We start from the raw sequence: 19350 nt of genomic DNA, 5'->3' as shown, positions 1-19350 counted from the left end.
AAACATTTAGCACATCAAAGATCTGACAACTTATTTGCATCTGAGCTGTCAATTCAGTTTATTTCCACTGCCAAGAGTCTGTCAGTACAAATTCTGCTCTGTTGTTATTCTCTCTTTGCTTACCAAGGCGTCGAAGACCAAAGTATCAAAAGTGTCGCTGTCAGAATTCTCCATCATGATGTTGAAGAGAGCATCCAGAGTGTCTTGCAGAAACTAAAATGACAGATGCACAACACATTAAGGCAGTTTAACTACAGATCTGTGCAGTAACAGTTGCTTGCATGCGTTATACATCAGTATTCACAAGTCTTCTCTGATGAAATACCTGAATTAATAGTGTTAAACTCTGTACTGATGTGCCAACAGAACTCTTTATACATGTAACTGACAAATGTGCATAAAAAGTACAATTATTACCCGTTGAGACTGACAGACTGGAATTATTTTTTTTCATGCAGATCTTCATACAGTGTGCTACCACGGCGTGAAGCTTCACTGAAATCCACTAACTGGTTTCGGAGGAGTTGCACTTAAATACTCAAGGACAGACAGACCGATAGATGGAATGGTAGTGCAGTTCTGATATAAAACCTTTTTTTGTCAGAGGTAAAATAACTAAAAAATATCCACACAGATCAGCCGTAACATTGTGACCGCCTTGTCTAACAGCGTGTCAATCCCCTTTTGCCACCAAAACAGCCACAACCTACTGAGGCATGGACACTAGGAATTTCTACCAATTCAATAACACCCACCCACCCACCCACCCCCCAAGCAAGCACACTGGCAACAGTGATAAGCAAAAACATCCTTAGGTGTGTTTTTTTCTTTTAATTGTAGGAAGAAACCTCAAGCAGACCAGCCTTAGCGGGTTGACCATCTGCTTTGGTCATACAACCAACAAAGCTACCAGATCTGTACATCCTGCCAAATCGGTTCAGTACAGGCACAGATTCCTGTAAGGGTGATGTAAACACTGGTTTTACGTTGGGTCAAAAGTCACAGATGGGTTTTTTTTTTTAACTGAAAATTTGGGATTTGGATAAATGTGATTTAACTCATGTTTCAAGCCACCTACAAATGAGGCTTAATACGAATTTGGAAAAAAATATATTTCAGACTATTTCTGATTATTCAGATTTGCAACATGGCATCAGATTCACACTAAATGTGCATATATATATATATATATATATATATATATATATATATATATAAGATTTTTAATGGAAGTCTGAAAAAAAGCCTTCACAGTCATTGGATAGAGACATCCCACTCGATTCCACATTAGAACTGACTATGAGGACTATGATTCTAATTGAGCAAGATGGCACCAACAGCATTCATGAAATTTTGGCTCCTGTGTATGAGTGTGGGTGAATTGCAGCACAGAATCTATTTTTGTTTACAGTCTGTGGCTGTAACACAGTGGAATTTGAACACTTTACTTTGCCATCATTGGTGTTAGTGCCACAGTCATTTACATGGACCAACACAATTCTGTTCACCAGTAACCAAGTCACCATCACTAACGTGTTACACCACCCCTCTGTTGGCGTACACAGCCAATTTTGCTGGGATAGGCTAAAGTCCCCCCCCCGGTGACCCTTAATTGGAGTCAGTGGTTAAAGATGAGTGAGTGATTTATGAATGACCTTTTGAATGCTCAGCTGATAGCTGTATTTAAATGCACACAGACAACCTCTTAAACTCTTTGGGAAAAGTGAGTGCTAATCTGGAAGAGATGATAATCACACTCCTGTTGTGTAATGAGGAAGTCCAGCTGTGGCTGACGTATTTATGGTCTGATCACAACTGCGTGGGGATGTACAAAAAAAACTGTTATAGAGCTCTCTATTTTAGCTACATCTAAACTATTCAATTGTTTTTCATGCCCAAAAGGGCACTTTCACACTTTCCACAGTGGCTAAATGTCAAAATGCTGACAGCTTCTCTGGATGTTGAAGCCAGAGCTTTTGCAAAATGCTGCAGTAACACCATTTGTCAGTCAGGTGGCAGCAGTCAGATGACTGTTGCGCTCCAATATAAACAAAGAAAGAAGAATGTGCACAGAACAAAGAGTAATGTGGTCATTGCATGTGAGCACTGTTCGCTTTGTTTGCTTTGATCACTTGTTTCGAGTTAAAGGTGCCCTAAATGACATTGTAAACATGTATGTAGCAGCCGATAATTATTTTCTATGTAAAGATTTAGTACTTTTCCAAGAATGACTTTGAACATTTTCTGGTCCGTTTACATTCCCAGGCTGTTATAAGGACGCTTAATGCACAATAGGGTGGGGGTTGAAGAAATCAATATTTACAATATCATGATATTTATTTTGACAATATGACATTTATTTTGACAATTTTTAAAGCCCAGAATCAGCAAAATTCAAATTCAACTGCCTATACAGTAAAATTAAGCATCTCCCTTGTTTTGACTTGGGGTCGCCACAGCATGAAACAAGCGCATTTAATAGCTTGGCCACCACCCCTGCTTAAATTCAACTGCCTATTGATGAGGTGGAAAAAAGCGCAGCATCACTTTCAAACAGCAGAGGGTGCAGCATACACCTAATCTGATTACTGTGCGACTTTACTTCCATTTTAAACAGCCAGTGACTGCTAAAAATTAGTCTGTGTCTGAAATGGTTGAGATGGTGCTGAACACGTTGTCGGGTTGTCTGTTCGAGTATTTTTTAATGTGCTACTGTGCTGTGTCTCTTTGGTCAAGTTGGGTCCTGGTATCTTTGCCTGTTTTCATGACCCCCCGCGATTCTGTGATTCACCCGCTATCCTGTGTTGTCTGCATGTGTGCGATTGCACGCACATGCCATCTGGTGTCGTTTCCATCCCCTGTATGCGCTTTCTCCTGTGTCCTGGTTATGTGGGGGCATGTCCCTCTTGTGTGTGGGTGTGCTCTTGCTGTCTGTCTGATGTACATGTGATCGTGTATTTTGCCTTCCTGCTTTGTCTCTGAATCCTGTGTGTGTGCGTGTGTGTGTATCTCTCCAGTGTCAGTCACTCATGTGTGTCTTGTTTCAGTGTCTATGTTTGTGGCTGTCTCTCTCTGCAATTTCTCACCTTCCCAGTGATTTTAGATTTCGGTTATTTATATTCATCTTTTGGTTGATTGGTTTATCTGTATCGAAAGTGTACCAGTTATGTTATGTTTGCTTTTTATTGTTTGAGGTGTATTTTGATTATGTGTCATTATTATGCTTTATTATCTGGCATCTGTTGCTGCCCCCTTGTGTTCCCTTAGTTATTCATGTGCTCCTGTCTGCCCTGATTATTGCACCTGCTGATCATTAGTCTGTTCATTTAAGCCACTCCTGTTTGTCTTTGCTTGGCGGGTACATTACCTTTCGTTACGTGTCTCGAGTGTTTCTGGTGTCATTGTGCTTTGTGTTTTCCCTCGTTATTTCAGCTGTTTGTAAGTATCCTGGTTTTTGGTATTCACTCCTTTTTGTCATCAGCTGTTTTTGAGTTATCTACTCACGTTCTCTCCTCCCGGGATTCCTCCACCCAGAGTTACGGTTGGATATTGTATTTTTGTTGTTTTTCTACTCTGTTTGTGTGGGTTTGATTCACACAAACACTCTTTTTTTTAAAACATTTTGTATTTTTGGAACTCATCCTGTGTCCTGGCTGTCCTGCTATTGAGTTTCGAATAGACTCTGTTCTTGGATCCTAATCGTAACAGACCATTGGTGAGAATGCAGGGTGGTCTGGGTGCCCTGCAGTCCTGGCCAGCCAGATGTGCTACAGGCAGGCCTGGCAGTGCAAACTGACCCTGTAGTTTTTACACCCAGTAGAGCAGGGACAAATATTAAACCAAGACAGCAACAGAGGTTTTGATATACCAATTAATTACACACTGTCCAATCCAAATGTACTTTTTATGTAGCCAAGTCTGGGTTTGTCAAAGACACACTTTTAGCATCTTACTTAAAAAACCAAGTTAATTATCAAACTACCAAATATGCATTCCGGTTCTCCTGGGGGGTAGCTCAAACATATGATGTGCACTATGTTTACAAATATAGTTTAAGATATACAGTCCCTAGAATTGTATTATTCAAGTTCATGGTTTAGTGTCACATTATATTGTAATTTCAAATTACAATACTGGTGGAATCACGTTTCTTAAGAATCGCAGCATGTGTCAAATCGGGACCCAGGTATCATGATGCTTATTGCATCAGGACATAAGCCTACAGTCTCAGCCCTAATACTTGAGACTTCCATGTGTGCACATTTAGTGAATGTAACTACAACCATGTAAAACCATCGCCCCTCCCTACATTTACACAGAGAAAGCAGTACTCACTACTCAGTGCATGGCTGTTAATTAATTAATTATTTAATTTATTTTAATGCCAGACAGCAGGAATTTAGAGACTAAAAATGCCTCTGACCTGCAGAAAAAAAGTGAAGTGAGGGTTGGGGAGGTGTAGCCAAGAAAGAAACTATTATTTTGATCCTGGAAACAGCTAGTTCAACATCTAGTCGCAGGAAAATAACTAAAAAAATAAATAATTATGGGCACTTTTAAACAACACATAATGCAACAAACAAACTGCAATTTGACAGACAAATCAACATGTGTAGAAACCTCAGCTGCTGTCCAATGGGTGCCAAAACTCCAAATAGAAAAGTTTCATGAAGAAAATCCCACAATGGAATATTCCAACAGGACATGTGACACCAACTCTCACCTTGAAGAGTCCAACAAGAATTTGCTTTACTTTAAACAGACTTTTAATGACTGGAGGATGGATTTGAAGACTAAAACAAACTCCAGCAGATTTCAACTAACCTACCACATCATCTCCCTCACCTGCTCCCTCATGGTTAAAGATGCTTAAAAAAAAAGCCAAGCACCAACTGTAGCTCTTAAAAGCACCAAGGATGCATAGTGACTGCACAGTTATTGTCAAAAGCTGTTGAGAACATTTAAGGACATTTCATTAACTATATTAAATAAATTAGGTAATATTTTCAGGGATACAAATCTTCAAGGTCATTATTTCTGGCTCCAGAATGAATGCATATAACGTTTGTGACAAATCATCATGTCTACTACCGCAAATACAAACACACACACACACACACACACACAAATACATTTTAAGACACATTTAGCAGGTACAACTTCCATGGTCTGACCTTGACAACTTCTCCACCATCCACCTTCATCAGCTGCTGGAGGTTCTGCTGTAGCAGGCTGGTGTTGGAGCGCCACTTCAGCAGGCCAAGTAGATCCACTAGGAGAAAAAAAATATATTTCTACAAAGTGCAAAATGTGACAGACAAGTGAGAGAGGATCCTGCAGGGCAGGGTCCTCTCCTAGAACTGCTCCTAGAACTGTCCTGCTGGACCACCGCTCTAGTGGTATTGGGAAGCAGGTTCAGGAAAACGAGTGCTCAGCGGGGCATCTACATATTTAACCTTACTATCTGCAGCAACAGACAAAGGTGAAAATGTTCACGGTAGCTCTCTCTCAACTTTCATTCATTAAAGTGTAATTCATGAAAATGTCAGACTGAACAGCCACCAGCATTGCACCGGTAGCCTATGGGGTTCATGCTATATAACTGCACACACCTTGGCTTGGGATCAAGTTACATTTCTGTCTGATGCTGCTCAATTCCACCTTTAGAACAAGAGTTCCTCAACTCCTGGGACTCCGTCCTTAATTACATAAAGTGCAAAGTTCTTCTATAATTGTATAACAGATTGTTAATCTCTCAGTGTTGCATGAGCCTGATCAAAATGGTTTTGAAGGCAGAACCTGAATTGTGTCAATCCAAAATGTGATATTTCAGCTGCAGTTTGACAGAAGGCACAGGCAAAAACTGAGCTGACTTTTGATCCGTTTTCCTTTGTTCCAATCCTTCTCTACTACACTCCAACATGAAGCTGTGAATGGGGATTAAACAGCCAAATGTTGTACCATTCCCAGTACTAATTATGCTGCATTCTGCCATTGGAAATAGGAGATTCTGTCTGAAATAGGAGATTGTGTCTTATTTTTAACTGCCAGTGAGTGAACATGCTCAGTTATGTGCACAGGGTGCATACCTGCAAGTGACTGATTTAATGTCATTTTGAGCTTAGGGGCATTAATACACAAAAAAGTAAGTCCCATTCGGATGTCCCGTTGTTTTGCACTCGGGGTCGCCACAGCAAATCCGAAGTGGATCTGCATGTTGAATTGGCACAAGGTTTACGCTGGATGCCCTTCATGATGCAATGCCACACACATTACATGGAGAAATGTGGCGGGGCAAGGTTTGAACCGGGAACCTTCCACGCTGAAACATAGTGCACTAATCACCATTAATACTAACTGGCCATTAATACACAAAATCCTCATTTACATAATGCTGTCTATGTCACGTTACCACCCGCTTTCAACTTTGCATTTATTCTTAGTAAATCACCCACAAAACTGTCTCCACCCCAAAGTGCAAAAGTTTGGATTGGACCCGCAATTAAGCACTTGGTGTCTAGGATCTTAATAAATCAGGCCCAAAGTAGTATAAGGGGAAGTCTACAGTAACAGATTTAGAATCAGCAAATGTTTAATAGCAAATTCAAATATGGCCAGATTCTGCCATCATTGTAATCCAGTTACTGTAGAATTTATCATAAGACACCACAAGATTATTTTAGGGAAGCTTTTTATTGAGTGTCCTGGTCTCCTGGAATTCTTTCTTGGAGGAGCTGGGATATGTTTGGACACTGAGCGTGCAAATACAACTTGCCTTTAATAATTGATTGGCTTTTTGAGAACCAATCGAGCATAGAGCCACACTGATGGCTGTGTCCATCATAGGCAAACATAATAACAGATTTCAGTCACAAGACCTGATGTACTGCAGACAACCAGGGATTGCCCTATGAGAGAAGAATTAGATTGTAAAAATGACAGGTTTCCACCTCACAGGGAGTATGTAATGAAACGAAGATCATACAACAGCTTGGCCCCACTGTGGAAACCCTTTTCAAAGCCACAATAACGGAGCATCTAGACTTTATTGCCCGTCACACATGGACGGTGAGGCAGGGTGTGTGGTGTCTTCCAAGAACTTCAAAAGAAAGAAAGAGAAATATGGTTTGCCTGTGAGTCAAAGAAAACTCATTGGGTGCCTCTGAGTCATTCACAACTGGACAAAAACTAAAACCCTGTGTAGACAGCAGATTTTAAAAGGAACCACAAAAGCAGATTGAAGGAAAAAAGAAGATAAATTCAGAGCAATGAAATGCAAATACTTAACATTACCATTTCAAAGTTTGTGAGCAGCAACAAAAGCATTTAGGATCATCACATTTTCACACCGTAAACAAAACTACTGAGCAGACAAACTCCCGCCTTATGTTACTACTGGGTTCAGCATCTGCCTCTTAATTACCAGTATTATCTTAAGCCCCTTTCACACCGGGGCTGCTCCCAGTTGCTCCCGGTTGCGTCGTGCATCGTTATGATGATGCCAAGTGGAAGCAACCTAGTGCCGAGACGATGCAGCTCAGCGCCACAACAGCGCGAGGGGAGCAAACAAAAATTAAACATGTTTAATTTTTTTGTGTGTCCTCTGCTTGACACAGAATTAAGTGGTTTCAGAGCAAGTCAGAGCAACAGGATGGTACTCAGCGTGACTGGAAGCAACACACTCACAAGACAACATTACCAGACGCCAATTTATGATTCCTGCTGTGTTCCATTGTTCCTGAAGTATAAATCATGCAGGATTGTTTTTATACCGTGCACTCAATGCAGTAAAAACTACATGCTTAAAAAAAAAGACCACAGGGAAAAAAAAAATGCTGACTGACGCACATGTGAACAATTAAAAGAAAAAAAAAACTGTCTGGCTGCAAGCACATAGTTCCTTGTTCTCCCCTCAAACTCTCTCATCACAGTTAAAAAAAGGACAAAAAGGGCATAAGTCCCGCTAACAAACTGACTGCCAGAAACAGGACATGTTAACATCAAGTAGAACTCCAGACATCTCCACATTTGCTCACGGAGGGTTCGTCAGAGTACAGTCTGGCTGCAGCCAAACTGTGCACTCTGATTTCTCTGTGCACAGAACCTGCAGGCTGCGTTCTCACCTCCTCTCTGCCCCCTGCTGCGCGCACCTGACGCAGAAATTCCTGCATCGTCATGATGCCACAGGAAGCAACTGGGAACAGCCCCGGTGTGAAACGGGCTATACTGCTTCCTTCTGAGGTGTCAAAATCTTCACATGACGCTCGTCTTGCAAAGCAATATGAAATTTTGAAATTCCTACATAAACTGCAAAGCAATATGAAATTTTGAAATTCCTACCTAAAAAACAACCAGGTTTAAGGAAGTGAAATCCAAGTTGGGGACAGAGACAAAGAAGACTGATTTCTTTAGGTGGCAATTTGTAAGAGTTACCGTGAGCTTTGTAAGCTACCTGATCTTTGGAAATAATCACTTGTAATTAATCAACTGTACCTGTGCCAAGAATACATCACCAAAGGTGCTTAATCACTTACACTCAACAAAAATATAAACGCAACACTTTTGGTTTTGCTCCCATTTTCTATGAGATGAACTCAAAGATCTAAAACTTTTTCCACATACACAATATCACCATTTCCCTCAAATATTGTTCACAAACCAGTCTAAATCTGTGATAGTGAGCACTTCTCCTTTGCTGAGATAATCCATCCCACCCCACAGGTGTGCCATATCAAGATGCTGATTAGACACCATGATTAGTGCACAGGTGTGCCTTAGACTGCCCACAATAAAAGGCCACTCTGAAAGGTGCAGTTTTATCGAATTTGGCAGTACATCCAACCAGCCTCACAACCGCAGACCACGTGTAACCACACCAGCCCAGGACCTCCACATCCAGCATGTTCACCTCCAAGATCGTCTGAGACCAGCCACTCGGACAGCTGCTGAAACAATCAGTTTGCATAACCAAAGAATTACTGCACAAACTGTCAGAAACCATCTCAGGGAAGCTCATCTGCATGCTCGTTGTCCTCATCGGGGTCTCGACCTGACTCCAGTTCGTCGTCGTAACCGACTTGAGTGGGCAAATGCTCCAGGGTTTGCCTTTTAGAATAAATAGTTGTGTGCCTTAAGGGCACCAAAATCTGAAAAGTTTGGTGCCCCTCAGAAAAGTTCGGTACCAAACCTACCGCTACGCAGCATAGCGGCAAAGCAACTAGGGGGTCTGGGGGCATGCCCCCCACAAAATTTGATATAAAAGGATGCAAATTGTGCATTCTGGTGATATCTGGGGCAGACATAGGGTGAAATTATGGAAGAACAAAAAACGAAAGAGATCCGCACAGCCAGTTAGCTCCCAAACAAGCCTTTAATAACACACCAAAGGTGACGTTTCGGACCTCGCCCTTCATCAGACAGGATGAAATTATGGAAGGAAATTTTTGTGTTTTTGGAGTAATATTTTCTGAAATTTCGAAATTTTCTAACCTTGTCAGAAGCTGAGATGACCCCATGCCAATATGCACAGGCAGATTGGCATGGGGTCATCTCAGCTGCTGATGTTTTATTAAACATTCAGCCCATTAACAATCATGGCTGCCATGAGTGTTGATTACACTTGTTGTGATTACAGAAAATCTATTAGCAGTCATCATGGTCATCTGCCATTCTCTGCAGCACTTCAAGGTGTTCTTCCTCAGAATCAGAATTAAGGTCAGAATCTAAGGCAGCTCTTCCCTCAAAAACTCTGTCATAACTGTGTTTATAAACCAGTCACCATTTGCTTTTATTATACATCTGTGTAGTTAATACATAAAATAATCTTCACGGATGATTTGTTCACACGCGCACGTAGAGAAATAATTTAAAAAAAACTCTCCGCTGGCTGCTGTTTGCTATTCCCTCAAAAACTCTGTCATAATTGTGTTTATAAACCAATCACCATTTGCTTTTATTACACATCTGTGTAGTTAATAAATAAAATAATCTTCACGGATGATTTGCATGCGCATAGAGAAATATAAAAAACTCTCCGCTGGCTGCTGTTCGCTCTTCCCTCAAAAACGCTCCATTTGATCTGTGTATAATAAAACGCGGCATTACAAACAGAGGAGAAGAACATTTTTTGATGACTTTTGTGTATGTGTCGGTCTCAGAAAGTCAAATTCTGCGCAAATTTTGTCCAAATTTGATAGATTTCTGTACAGTTATGAAATAAAAATGGTGGATTCCAGTCGGGAATGCAAGTCTAAAGAGTTGTGTGCCCGCCCCCCAAAGTAGGGTGCCACGGGTTCCCGGGTAACCGCTAAAATCGAACCCTGTAATGCTCACATTCGCTGGTGTTTGGCACGTTGGAGAGGTGTTCTCTTCACGGATGAATCCCGGTTCACACTGTCCAGGGCAGATGGCAGACAGCGTGTGTGGCGTCGTGTGGGTGAGCGGTTTTCTGATGTCAATGTTGTGGATCGAGTGGCCCATGGTGGCGGTGGGGTTATGGTATGGGCAGGCGTCTGTTATGGACGAAGAACACAGGTGCATTTTATTGATGGCATTTTGAATGCACAGAGATACCGTGATGAGATCCTGAGGCCCATTGTTGTGCCATACATCCAAGAACATCACCTCATGTTGCAGCAGGATAATGCACGGCCCCATGTTGCAAGGATCTGTACACAATTCTTGGAAGCTGAAAATGTCCCAGTTCTTGCATGGCTGGCATACTCGCCGGACATGTCACCCATTGAGCATGTTTGGGATGCTCTGGACCGGTGTATACGACAGCGTGTACCAGTTCCTGCCAATATACAGCAACTTCGCACAGCCATTGAAGAGGAGTGGACCAACATTCCACAGGCCACAATTGACAACCTGATCAACTCTATGCGAAGGAGATGTGTTGCACTGCATGAGGCAAATGGTGGTCACACCAGATACTGACTGGTATCCCCCCCCATAAAACAAAACTGCACCTTTCAGAGTGGCCTTTTATTGTGGACAGTCTAAGGCACACCTGTGCACTAATCATGGTGTCTAATCAGCATCTTGGTATGGCACATCTGTGAGGTGGGTTGGATTATCTCAGCAAAGGAGAAGTGCTCACTATCACAGATTTAGACTGGTTTGTGAACAATATTTGAAGGAAATGGTGATATTGTGTATGTGGAAAAACTTTTAGATCTTTGAGTTCATCTCATACAAAATGGGAGCAAAACCAAAAGTGTTGCGTTTATATTTTTGTTGAGTATATCATGAAAGCATCTGAAAAATCATTAAGGACAAATTAGTGGGAAAAGTTCAGTCAAACTTAGATCCACTCCAGTTTGCCTGTCAGTCAGGAAGTGCTGATGATGCTGTTGGCATTTTGTTAAACCTGATCTTGATGCATCTAGACTCAGTGCAATTTCTCTAGAGCCGGTGATGTTTAAAGATCTTTCTTCAGCATTTAACTGCATCCAGTGTTATGGTTAGAGGTCCGGATGGGCCCGGACCGGTACTTGGTGATGGACTTAAATGCTGGGAGCAAGAAAGAGAACTGGTTGTGAACAAAAGATTTATTTACAATAAATAAATGAAATAATGCTGCACTGGTTATACGGACTGCTGAGCCTAGACAGGGCCCGCCTGTTGCAGTGGAAATCAGGGAGCTGCAGGTTCCTGAGCCAGTCTTGTAAGAGAACTGAAATCCTGGAGTATATGGTTCTGGAGCTGGGGCCAGGTGGGACGCACAGAGTCAAGAACAGGAACTAGGAGGGCGGAGGAGAACAGAAGTAAGTGATTGCACTCATAACACTGAAGCCTTTAACCCCAAGCAGTTCACTGAAGGTTTAACAGGAATGTTCACAGTTCTGGAAATAAGGTTTGTCGTTCAGGAATTGTTCACAGTTCATGAATAACGTCAGAGGTAACAGGTCAGGTGCTGAGCGTCTTGTGACGCAGCTCCAATTAAGCAGGACTTGACATCAGAAATGACTTAGAAAGTTATTAGCTGTTCTGCACCAGAGCTCATACAGTTCTTGTAATTAGTTCTTGGATACAGTTCTTGGAAACAGTTCTTAGTCATGCACAGTCACAAATAGGAACTTAACTGAAACGTGGTAGAGCTACAGGCTCTGTAGCTGAGAACCGGAGAGTTCCAAAGTGATGTCGTGCAGAGAGTGGCGCAGGAGCCATGCAGGAAAGTGTCTGGAAACACCAAAAACTTCAACGAGCTCTAATATGGGAATTAGAGGTGGCCAGGTTACCTTGAAACGAGCTGCGGAAAGCTTCGACGTCTGAGCGCATGGAAGCGGCAGGAAAGACGAGGTCAAGGTCATGGAATCTCATGCAGGATGTGATGCAAGAATCTGGCTTCATGGCATAGAAAACCACCAAGAATCTGTCCGTGAATAGGCTGAAAGCCTGGATTTAAGTAACCCGCTTAAGTAAGCCGCACGTCAGGTGTGTGGTGGTGATGAGCAGTAGGTGTTCCTCAGCTCTGAGTGCGCCATCAGGGAGAAAACCCCACAAACTAAACAAGGTAAAAAAAAAAAAAAGGAAAAGAGAGAGGCAGACAGAGCTAGACCATGACATCCAGCCTCGCATTCTGGCAATCAGGTTAAGTCGTACTCATAATACTGACTATGGTCTGATCTGATGGCTTGTTGATTTCTTGACCAGTAAGTTCCAGTGTGTTACAGTTAACGGCACATTATCTGACATTCTTGTGTCTTCTACCGGGTCACCACAGGGGGAACCTCTCACCCTGTTTTTTTGTTTGTTTGTTTGTTTACACAAACATGTGCCACAGTAAGCATGAGGGGTGTCATATTATTAAATTTGCTGATGACTTATCATCTCCCTAGTGTCCACTAGTGTCGGATTTCTTGGACTGGTGTAGGTTATCCTTTCTGGATATTAATGTGTCCAAAACAAACAAGATGGTCATTGTTTATAGGAAGAATCAGTCATCCATCCCCCCACTGGTGATCGCTGATCAAGCGTTAGAGGTGGTGCAGCAATATAAATACTTGGGCAATGATAAGCTCACCCTTGAAGCTCAAGTGGATGCTCTCCTTAAGAAAATCCATCAGCAAATGCATTTCCTGCATAAGTTTAGTGGTTTTATTGTTGACAGTGTTTTTATTAAGATGTTTTATTTGTGTTTTATTGAATTGGTCCTGACCTCCTCCTTGGTGTTCTGGCTGGGTTTGTGAAGTCTAAAGAACAGGAACAAGCTTTGGAGTAGAATTAAAGTATGCAGCAAAATTGTGGGCTTACCCTTAAATGACCTGACAGGGTTAACCAATGTCAGATCTTTGAAGATGGCTAGAAAACTTTGGGCAGAATTTTTATTCTTCCGTTATTAGCAAACACTTGTTTGTTCATCAAATTTTATAGCAGGCTGCCAGCTTAAGGAGTCACTGGGCACAGCAGGATTTTCAAGAAAACTAATCGATTGGTCGTTCCAACCATTTGAGATCATGCTGTCACAGTATGGAAAGTAAGTTGAACGTCATTCATATTAACCCCAATTCAAATGAAGTTGGGACATTGTGTAAAATGTAAATAAAAACAGAATACAATGATTTGCAAATCGTCTTCAACCTATATTCAAATGAATACACCACAAAGACAAGATGTTCAAACTAATAAACTTTACTGTTTTTGTGCAAATATTTGCTCATTTTGAAATGGATGCCTGCAACAAAAAGCTGGGACAGTGGTATGTTTACCACTGTGTTACATCACCTTTCCTTCTAACAACACTCAATAAGTGTTTGGGAACTGAGGACACTAATTGTTGAAGCTTTGGAGGTGGAATTCTTTCCCCATTCTTTCTTGACATACGACTTCAGTTGTTCAACAGTCTGGGGTCTCCGTTGTCGTATTTTGCACTTCATAATGCGCCACACATTTTCAATGGGTGCCAGGTTTGTACTGCAGGCAGGCCAGTCTAGTACCCGCACTCTTTTACTACGAATCCACGCTGTTGTAACACGTGCAGAATGTGGCTTGGGATTGTCTTGCTGAAATAAGAAGGGACCTCCCTGAAAAAGACGTTGCTTGGATGGCAGCATGTGTTGCTCCAAAACCTGGATGTACTTTTCAGCATTGATGGTGCCATCACAGATGTGTAAGCTGCCCATGCCATGGGCACTAACACACCCCCATACCATCACAGATGCTAGCTTTTGAACTTTGCGCAGGTAACAATCTGCATTGTCTTTTTCCTCTTTTGTCTGGAGGACACGACGTCGATGATTTCCAAATTCCAAAAACAATTTGAAATGTGGACTCATAAGACCACAGCACACTTTTCCACTTTGCGTCTGTCCATTTCAAATGAGTTTGGGCCCAGAGAAGGTGGTGGTGTTTCTGGATGTTGTTGATGTATGGTTTTCACTTTGCACGGTAGAATTTTAACTTACACTTGTAGATGTAGCGACAAACTGTGTTAACTGGCAATGGTTTTCTGAAACCCACGTGGTAAGATCCTTTACAAATGATGTCAGTTTTTAATGCAGTGCCGCGTGAGGGACGGAAGGTTACGGCCACTCAATGTTGGTTTTCGGCCTCGCTGCTTACGTGTAGAAAGTTCTCCAGATTCTCTGAATCTTCTGATTATATTATGGACTGTAGATGATGGAATCCCTAAATTCCTTGCAATTGAACGTTGAGAAATATTGCTCTTAAACTGTTGGACTATTTTTTCACTTAGTTGTTCACAAAGTGGTGAACCTTGCCCCATTTTTGCTTGAGAGAGGCTGAGACTTTTGGGGATGGTCCTTTTATACCCAATCATGACACTCACATGTTTCCAATTAGGTGTTCTTTGAATATTCATCAACTTTCCCAGTCTTTTGTTGCCCCGTCCCAACTTTTTTGAAATGTGTTGCAGGCATCCATTTCAAAATGAGCAAATATTTGCACAAAAACAAAAAAGTCTATCAGTTTGAACATTAAATATCTTGTCTTTGTGGTGTATTCAATTGAATATAGGTTGAAGAGGATTTGCAAATCATTGTATTCTGTTTTTATTTACATTTCACATAATGGCCCGACTTCATTGGAATTGGGGTTGTAATATTCAATCTAATGAAGTCTGATATAAGCCCTAGGGCTGAAACAATTAGTCAAATAATTCAATTACAAAAAATGTTCGAGGCAAATTCTGTGTCTTGAAGCTTCGTTTAACGTTGTAGAACAATGCCAGGCCTGTGTGTGGGGCTGTAATGTCCCCAGAAAAACAAACGGAAGAAGACTAGAGCATCCACACAGCCTGTGTAAGATCTAATCAAATTCCCCCTGCTCAGAGTGTCACTCTGAGACTGACATCTCTGCTATTTTGGAATTGTGGAATAGCTCATGCCCACAGATTGAGCTCGCCGGACTACTTTTGCCACCCTGCTCAGCGTCCCGCTCTCGTTGGAGCAACAACACACAGATTGTGTCTCTTCCCACATAGCACTCTCTCAGTGCAGCTTCTTGTTCTGACTTGTTTCATCGCCAACTGTAAATGGTAATCAAACCATTCCAATCGTATCTTTCTGAACTCTTCCGCACCAAACTCCATCGTGTCAATGTTTACAATGTGCTTGAGCAATAACAGGTGAAGTTGCTCATAAAATAAGTTTCTTAAATATTTATTACGGCCACTCTTAAAACATCAGTTATTTTGATAATTTTATTACTGGTAAATTTTAGAATTGATTTAGATGAGATATATTCATTATCTCACAGGAATATATCACAATATAACGCAAAAGTACTTTTTATCCAATTACTCGATTAATCACCAGAATAATCGATAGAATAGTCGATTACTAACATAATCGATAGCTGCGGCCCTAATAAGCCCTGAAGCCCGCTGGTGCTGGTGCTTATCTGGATATCTCCCAACTTCTCTCAAAACAGCTCTTATCAACCCCCTGCTAAAGAAACCTTCTATTGATCCTGATATTCTATCTAGTTACCAGCCCATCTCCAATCTCCCTTTTCTTTCAAAAATCACAGAAAAAACTGTTGCCACTCAAATTCACAATCACCTACACTCTCACAGTCTTTATGAAATATTTCAGTCAGGGTTTCACACTGCACACAGCACAGAGACAGCACTGGTTAGGGTCACCAATGATTTGCGGGTGGCCTCAGATGAGGGCTCTCCATCTCTCTTATTACTCTTGGACCTCTCAGCCGCCTTCGACACTGTGGACCATTCCATTCTTCTCTACCGTTTGCAATATTTCATTGGCATCTCCCACACAGCACTCCAGTGGTTTTGATCCTACCTGACTGACAGAGCTGAGTATGTGGTTTTGGAGGGAGCCAGGTCAAGGGCCCACACTGTCACCTGTGGAGTACCTCAAGGGTCAGTACTTGGTCCCACACTATTCTCCATCTCCCCCCTGGGCCACATCATCAGCAGGCATGGAGTTGCCTTTCATTGCTATGCTGATGATACTCAGCTCTATGTCAGGTTGGACACTACATCGCCCTTACTTTCAATAACTGCTCTTACGGCCTGCCTGGAGGAGACGGGGGCATGGATGAATGACAATTTTCTTCACCTTAACAGGAACAAAACCGAAGGTATGCTCATTGGGACCCCTCACCAACTTCAGTCCTTTCCTCTGACTGTTTTTTCATTCGCCGACCACAACATTCCCCTAAATTCCTCTGTCACTAACCTTGGGGTACAGTTTGATCCCCACCTCTCATTTGACATCCACATCCAGCACCTCTGCAAAACTGCATTCTTTCATCTCCGGAACATTGCCAAGCTCCGTTCCTCCCTTTCACTAAACGATGCTGAGAAATTGGTCCATGCTTTTGTCTCCTCCAGGCTGGACTATTGCAACGCACTCCTCATCGGGATACCTGGCAGGAGCCTGCAGAGACTGCAGTATATTCAGAACCGCGCTGCTAGGATCCTGATGGGGGTGCGGAAGTCCACGCACATCACACCCATCCTTAAAAACCTCCACTGCTCCCTGTTAGGTTCAGGGTTGAATATCTGTCTCCTGACCTATCAGTGTGTCTATGGCAGTGCACCGGTGTACCGCAAAGATCTGATCAGTGTCTACAATCCATCACATCATCTTCGTTCTGCTGACAGTCACCAACTCCAGCTTTCAAAGGTCAATCTCCACACTATGGGAGATAGGGCCTTCCAGACGGCTGCACCCCGACTGTGGAATGCTCTTCCCTACCATCTAAGACTGCCACAGTCAGCTGAAACTTTAAAAAAACACTTAAAGACTTACTTGTTCTTAAAAGCTTTTTCTTAATTGTTTTTTTCCCCTGTACTGTGTTTTATTTTGTTGTATTTTTATGGTAGCATCTTGAGATTTGCTTGTCAAATGTAGAGAGCTTTATAAATAAAATTTATTATGTGAAGTGGATGGATGACAGTCTACGACTCCAGCTGGTGCAGGCTACTTCCCCAGCCAAGGCCAGTACCCATTTACAGCTAAGCGGACAGAGAGAATACAGTTTAAATGTCTTGTGTAAAGACACAGACAGCCAGCATAAGCAGGATTCGAACCCAGGTCTAGATACTAGTAGACCTGCTCCTTATCCACTCACCTACCTGCTCTGCAATCTTGTGGATGTACAAATAATTAATTACAATGGGGCTGCAACGCTTGTGTGCTTTTTATGACCAACATGGTACAAACATGTTAAACATTCATTCTTTTTCTGCAGCTTATCCGGGTCTGGGTCATGGTGGCAGCAGAAGATGCAGCTAAGCTCACACTTTCCTACAGTGGCCAGGTCCAGTAACTCCTCCTGCCGGAATCCAGAGGCATCCCCAATCCAATTGAGATGAAATCCCTCCCACTTGTCCTGGGTCTTCCCGAGGGCCTGCTCCCAAATGGAGCCGACTGAAAGACCTCCCTAAGGAGACAACCAAGGGGGCATCCTCACCAGACGCCAGAACCACCTCAGCTGACTCCTTTGGATATGAAGGAGCAATGGCTCTATTCCAAGTACCAGAAAAAAAAATTGTCAAAAGGGTAGCAATACATTCTGGTACTTTTCAGTTATTCATACATAGATACTGTTTGAACTATGGTCCAAGATGAGTCAGCTAATTAAGTCTTTATGCTTTGGCATGTTTGAGGGAACAAGCATCGGTGGCCACCAGAACCCTGTGATTAGCAACAAGACTTCACAAGCAACATGATAAGCCTGTGAATCTTTATTTTGTGACAACTTCCTTTACAAAACATGCTAACATGGCTAAAATAGGAGGTTCACTGCTCCTCAATGCGGTTAAAGTGTCACAGAGACATTTACTTAGCTCTGCAGTGACATCCATATCTGTGGGTCCTTGGCCTTTAAGATCAAGATATGTCTGGGAAAAGCTTCCTCTCTTACTGTATTGTCATTAGACTTGCATTCTAATCAGGGACCTAAGGCAAGATGTCTTTGGTCCAAGGTTTCTGAGAAGGATTGCTGGGTACAGCTGAAATGACTTTCTGTACAAACTTTTAACTAGTAGTGTAGGTGATCAAGACCCTAGTGGCTGGAGAAGACCAAGGGAATGCCCATATTTCACCTGGTTGCAGCAGACAGATGGTCACTTTCAAGAGGATGGCATGAATTGGATGAGTGCCTGGGTGGCTGCCATCCAGGTTCCAGGGCAGTTCTTTGGTATGGTGGATCCAGCGACATGCAGAACCCGTTCATGCTCCCTCATTTGTATCAATCAGAATGTAAAATTTCAATGCTGAATGTGGAGTAGATTTTTTTTTGTTTGTTTGTTTTTAAACTTTCAGAAATTTTGTGGATGTAGTGGCTCATTGACTAGGTCAAATTGGTGCAAATGGCAAGGAACTTTCATGCAGAGGAAACAAGGAGCAAATCTGGTGAGAAAACTTTCTCTATTCTAGTCCTGAAGGAGCTCTATGATACTGGACTTGTAATGGGTCACATTACTGAGAATAGAATGTAAAGTGGCTCAAACAAATAGTCTGGTCCAAGGGGTGCTCAAGTGGCATTTATTTTGCTTGGACTGAAATGGAGAATATATTGAGTAGGAATTGTGCCACTGCTGTACATCACAGCAGGCGGCTGATCAAACCACTTAACAGGTAGACGTCCGGCTATCTGTCACTGATGGGCAGAATGAGTCATTTATTGGGAGTTTTAAAAAGCTTCCAGGTATTAATAAAGCAGACAGACTTGGGCACAGTTTAACAGAAGATGGCTTTTCACTACTTTATTAAAACAGAAGAGGACAAGTTGTGTAACTGATCCTAGTTTATCCATGATCCGTACAAACCTCCAACCATAGCTCAGCACACATATAAACCACAGATTGATTGTAAAGTTTAAATAATCATGTGAAATACAGATTTATTGACA

General features: G+C 42.1%; 1 protein-coding gene across 1 annotated transcript in view; it reads right to left on the bottom strand.

Moving 5' to 3' along the window:
- The window catches only part of dock1 (dedicator of cytokinesis 1), an 815700-nt gene that overhangs the window by 563624 nt on the left and 232726 nt on the right, over positions 1-19350 (bottom strand). The window contains 2 exon segments of the mRNA XM_034193753.1: positions 124-213; positions 5175-5272. Of these exon segments, the coding sequence (XP_034049644.1) occupies positions 124-213; positions 5175-5272 (188 nt within the window).

The sequence above is a fragment of the Thalassophryne amazonica genome, chromosome 18 (assembly GCF_902500255.1).
Source record: "Thalassophryne amazonica chromosome 18, fThaAma1.1, whole genome shotgun sequence".
NCBI lineage: Eukaryota > Metazoa > Chordata > Actinopteri > Batrachoidiformes > Batrachoididae > Thalassophryne > Thalassophryne amazonica.
This window is presented reverse-complemented; position numbering and strand designations above follow the sequence as displayed.